Genomic DNA, 5421 nt, shown 5'->3' with positions numbered 1-5421 from the left:
ACAAAGAATGAGATGGCTGGATGGCATCACCGACTTTATGGAATAAGTTTGGGTGAACTCCGGGAGTTGGTGATGGACAGGGAGGCCTGGTGTGCTGCAATTCATGGGGTCGCAAAGAGTCGGACACGACTGAGTGACTGAACTGAACTGAACTACACTTAGGGAGGAAAGATAATCTAATGTTGACAGCTTGGCTTGTGACATTGTTTTCCTAATTGTGTGCCTGAGATTGAGAATAGCCTGATCATTGCAAGGAGGCCTCTTGCTATCTCCAAATTTTCTGATACTATTTCTAATCACTCTACCTAATGGACTTTCCTGTGGATACAAAAGCTTCCTTTCAAACTTGATTTTCTAAAACAAATACCTTTTCAGGTCCTTTCCGCTTGGGACTATCTCTGTCCACCACGCACATTTCCTTCAGATAACCTCACATCTCCGGACTTCACTTCCATGAGGTCTCTGTTCAGATGTTTGGCAGACTATCTGAACACTCCATAAAATATTTTTGTTGTTGTTGTTCACTCAGACATGTCCAACTCTTTGCAACACCGTGGACTGAAGCACATCAAGCTTCCCCATATTTCACCATTTCCTGAAGTTTGCTCGAACTCATGTTCATTGAGTCAGGTGATGCCATCCAACCGTCTCATCCTCTGTGGCCCTCTCCTCCTCCTGCCTTCAGTCTTTTCCAGAATCAGGGTTTTTTGCAGAGTCAGCTCTTTGCCTCAGATAGACAAAGGATTGGGGCTTCAGCCTCAGCATCAGTCCTTCCAATGAATATTCAGGGCTGACTTCCTTTAGGATTGACTGGTTTGATCTTGCAGTCCAAGGGACTCTCAGGAGTCTTCTCCAACATCACAGTTCAAAAGCATCAATTCCTTGGCCTTCAGCCTTCTTTATAGTCCAACTCTCACATCTGTACATGACTACTGGAGAAACAATAGTTTTGACTATAAGGACTTTTGTCAGCAAAGTGATGTCTCTGCTTTTTAATATGCTATCTAAGTTTGTCATAGCTTTTCTTCCAAGGAGCAGGCATCCTTTAATTCCATAGCGCAGTCACCATCCATAGTGATTTTGGAGCCCAAGAAAATAAAGCATAATACCCCCCACCATTAACTTTCTTCTTCATACTAGATCGCTTTCTTCATAGCAACTATCTTTCAGTACAGTATGCTCTTTATCTAGAAGTAGGTCAGTCCTCAATTTATATTCCCCAAAACATGGCAGCATTTCTCATCTAAACTCCTCCATACATGACCATTTGGGGAGGAGGCTGGATATGGGCCATAAGTTGGTACTCAGAGATGGCACAGGGGATCTCTTGAAGGAGAAATTTTCATACAAAAAATTATGGATTTTAATTTTTGAATGCAAAATTGTAGAACTTCAACGTTGTTACAATTCCAATTTCAGATAAAACTAGTCATGTCATTTTTTGTTTGTTTTGTTTGTTTTGTTTTGTTTCCAGGCAGTCACTCCTACTGCATGCAATTGGGGAATGATACAGAAATTTCAGAGTTTCTTTTTCTGGGATTCTCACAGGAACCAGAACTGCAGGCTCTCATATTTGGACTGTTCCTCTCCATGTACCTGATCACCGTGTTTGGAAACCTGCTCATCATCCTGGCAGTCAGCTCAGACGCCCACCTACATACCCCCATGTACTTCTTCCTCTCCAACCTATCCTTTGTAGACATCTGTTTCACCTCTACCACTATCCCAAAGATGTTGTGGAACATCCAGACCCAGAGCAAAGTTATAACCTATGAAGGCTGCATCACACAAATGTATTTTTTCCTACTCTCTGCATTATTGGACATCTTCCTTCTCACAGTGATGGCCTATGACCGCTTTGTGGCCATCTGTCACCCCCTGCACTACATGGTCATTATGAACCCTCGGCTCTGCTTTCTGCTGGTTCTGGTGTCCTGGACCATCAGTGTCCTGAATTCCTTGTTACAAATTTTAATTTTGTTACAGCTTTCTTTTTGCACTATTTTGGAAATCCATGACTTTTTTTGTGACCTCAGTCAGATAACCCAACTTGCCTGTTCTGACACCTTTCTTAATAATATGGTAATATATCTTACAGTTGTGCTTCTGGGTGGTGGTCCCCTGGCTGGTATCCTTTATTCTTACTCAAAGATAGTTTCCTGTATATGCAGAATCTCAACAGTTCAGGGGAAGTATAAAGCATTTTCCACCTGTGCATCTCACCTCTCAGTCGTCTCCTTATTCTTTTGTACAAGCCTGGGAGTGTATCTTAGCTCTGCTGTTACCCACAGCTCACACTCACGTGCAACAGCCTCGGTGATGTACACTGTGGTCACACCCATGCTGAACCCCTTTATCTACAGTCTGAGAAACAAAGACATAAAGGGGGCTCTGAAAAGATTCTCTGTGATGGCAAGTCTAAAAAGGTCAATTATTCTGGGTTTGGAGAAGTGCCCAAGATTGCAGATTTCAAAGTCTCAGAGTCAGTAGTTGTGATTTTTTTTTCCAGTGTTACAGCTCCATTTTTATTTATAAGATAGCAGGAGAATCCAAGACTCGAAGAGAAGAGAGTGGAGGAGTGCGTGGGGAGGGAGAAAGAGAGAGAGAAAGAAAGAGAGAGAGCACGCACGCATGCACGCGGGAGAGAGAGTCCGTGAGAAACCGCTTTGGCTCCTCTTTTATATGTTTTTTTTTCCTCCACCTGGGCCTGCCCTATGCAAATTGGGCTTAGCCAGGAGTGCTGTTTGTTCTGTTTGTTCTGCCTGAAGTCTTCACTCTGGTCCTCGGACCTTCCTTGTCTTTGTGATTTTTTTAATCAGACTTTGGAAGTACAAGTTGCCCTGTTATTTATTTCCTAAAATTCTCATTTTTTACCAACTACTTTACACAATTTAATTGCCCACTTAATTACTCTACTCTGTCCAATATTCAACCATTTTTATTTCCTTCTGTTCTTTATTCCTATTTTTCCTATTTCATCCCCAAGCTTTGATATCAAAAAGTTGGAAATTCTCATTTATCTCATGAAACTGCTTGTGTTTATTAAGAACAATTTCTTTTAAAATGACAAATACCATCCCAGGTGATGCATCTTAGTTTTGCTAGAAGAATAGTCATGAGTTACCACTTCATCAGAAAAATAAATAAATAAATAAATAAATAAACCACAGAGTTCATTTTTATAACATTGTGGGAGAGGAAAAACCTGAGACTACAATTTTTCACTTCTGGGTCCATCATTCCTTTTTATGGCCTGAACTGGTGTTCCTGATAATGTAGACCTTAACACAACAGTCTATTTTATAAAAGATCATTAGGTTTTATTCTCCTGAATAGGATTCTATTCTTTTATCAGACTCTATGTACACATTCCCTACCATAGTCATTAGCAAAGCTGGTTATCAAATACAGATCTGCCAGTGTAGTCTACACAGAAACTGAAATAAATCAATTGACTTAATGTGATCTTCGGCCATATTATAACTTAGTCAGAGTCATATGATTTAATATGAATCAGAGATGGCATTGTATATAATTAAACAAATTTTAAATGATGCTTTGTATTATTACACATGCCATTTATTTTTAAGCTGTATGTATATTCATTAAAGTATGGAATATCAGTGTAAATGTATGAGGTGACTGATGAACCTGTTTTTATTTTTTCTTTTATTTATTTATTTATTTTAAATTTTATTTTATTTTTAAACTTTACAATATTGTATTAGTTTTGCCAAATATCAAAATGAATCCTCTACATAGAAAACCCTAAAGACTCCACCAGAAAATTACTAGAACTAATCAATGACTATAGTAAAGTTGCAGGATATAAAATCAACACACAGAAATCCCTTGCATTCCTATACACTAATAATGAGAAAACAGAAAGAGAAATTAAGGAAACAATTCCATTCACCATTGCAACGGAAAGAATAAAATACTTAGGAATATATCTACCTAAAGAAACTAAAGACCTATATATAGAAAACTATAAAACACTGGCGAAAGAAATCAAAGAGGACACTAATAGATGGAGAAATATACCATGTTCATGGATTGGAAGAATCAATATAGTGAAAATGAGTATACTACCCAAAGCAATCTATAAATTCAATGCAATCCCTATCAAGCTACCAACGGTATTCTTCACAGAGCTGGAACAAATAATTTCACAATTTGTATGGAAATACAAAAAACCTCGAATAGCCAAAGCAATCTTGAGAAAGAAGAATGGAACTGGAAGAATCAACCTACCTGACTTCAGGCTCTATTACAAAGCCACAGTTATCAAGACAGTATGGTACTGGCACAAAGACAAAAATATAGATCAATGGAACAAAATAGAAAGCCCAGAGATAAATCCATGCACATATTTTTTCTCATTGAATTATCTCACTCATCCTACTTAAAAATTTCAGGTGATGCCTACAGCTATCACTTTTTCCATTGTTCTAAATAAAACTTCACATCCATTCTAAATTTTGTCAGAAACAAAATAAGCAGTGAATGGGCAGTATCATCCACTATTTATCTCACATACACAAAGCAATTCCTTCAACTATCACGATCAAAACTGAATCATAAGAATGTGCTTTCCTCTATAGACATAAGACCTAGGGTCAGCCTGTTTTGTACACAAGCATGCATGTTCTTGCAAGCTCTCCTGGCTATCAGGAAAAGAACATCAATGAAGTCACTTTTTAATAGAGTTGTGTGGGGGGAAAACGTTGGATGAGAGTAATCGGAAATTCCATTTGCAAATGTTAGAACACAGTGAAATATAACAACCAATATATTATTATCTTTGTTCTTAATATCAATCCACTGATGATAATATTTGTTAGCAGGCTGAGTAACCATCCATCATAAAATAAAATATTAAAACATAATGTATTTATTATCAAATGAGATGGTATGGTTTGGAGTTGTTCCAAGTTACACTAGATTTCTTGTGAGTCTGTAATTAGCTGCCAGTCTCTGTAATTAGCTTTCAGTCTCTATACAGTTGGAGAAGGAAATGGCAACCCACTCCAGTATTCTTACCTGCAGAATCCCAGGGACAGAGGAGCCTGGTGGGCTGCCATCAGTGGAGTTGCAGAGTCGGACATGACTGAAGGAACTTAGTAGCAGCAGTGGCAACAGCTCTATACAGTACTTCTAAGGCTCACCCATGATCCTGTGCCTGGGTGTAGTGCTCGTCTCTCTAAAACCAAACTATGGACAGTTCATCCATTTCTATATCTAGGTTAACATAGTTTACAGGGGGGAAAAATGAGTTTGTCATAAATAAGTTTTCTTAAAGGAGATTGAGGGCCAAAGAATTGATGCTTTTGAACTGTGGTGCTGGAGAAGACTCTTGAGAGTCCCTTGGAATGCAAGGAGATCAAACCAGTCCATCCTAAAGAAAATCGGCCTTGAATA

The 5421-nt window shown here is 38.5% G+C and overlaps 1 protein-coding gene across 1 annotated transcript; it reads left to right on the top strand.

Moving 5' to 3' along the window:
- The first annotated feature begins 1491 nt into the window (after window positions 1–1491).
- Window positions 1492–2490, top strand: LOC113896432 (olfactory receptor 7A10-like). Its single transcript, XM_027548622.1, has one exon. It carries the CDS (start codon window positions 1492–1494, stop codon window positions 2488–2490), a length of 999 nt encoding a protein of 332 aa, XP_027404423.1.
- The last annotated feature ends 2931 nt before the right edge of the window (window positions 2491–5421 follow it).

The sequence above is a fragment of the Bos indicus x Bos taurus genome, chromosome 7 (assembly GCF_003369695.1).
Source record: "Bos indicus x Bos taurus breed Angus x Brahman F1 hybrid chromosome 7, Bos_hybrid_MaternalHap_v2.0, whole genome shotgun sequence".
NCBI classification, from domain to species: Eukaryota; Metazoa; Chordata; class Mammalia; order Artiodactyla; family Bovidae; genus Bos; species Bos indicus x Bos taurus.
This window is presented reverse-complemented; position numbering and strand designations above follow the sequence as displayed.

Excerpts from the sequence above, each read along its gene's own strand:
- LOC113896432 (XM_027548622.1), top strand. The coding sequence starts at position 1,492 with ATGCAATTGGGGAATGATACAGAAATTTCAGAGTTTCTTTTTCTGGGA.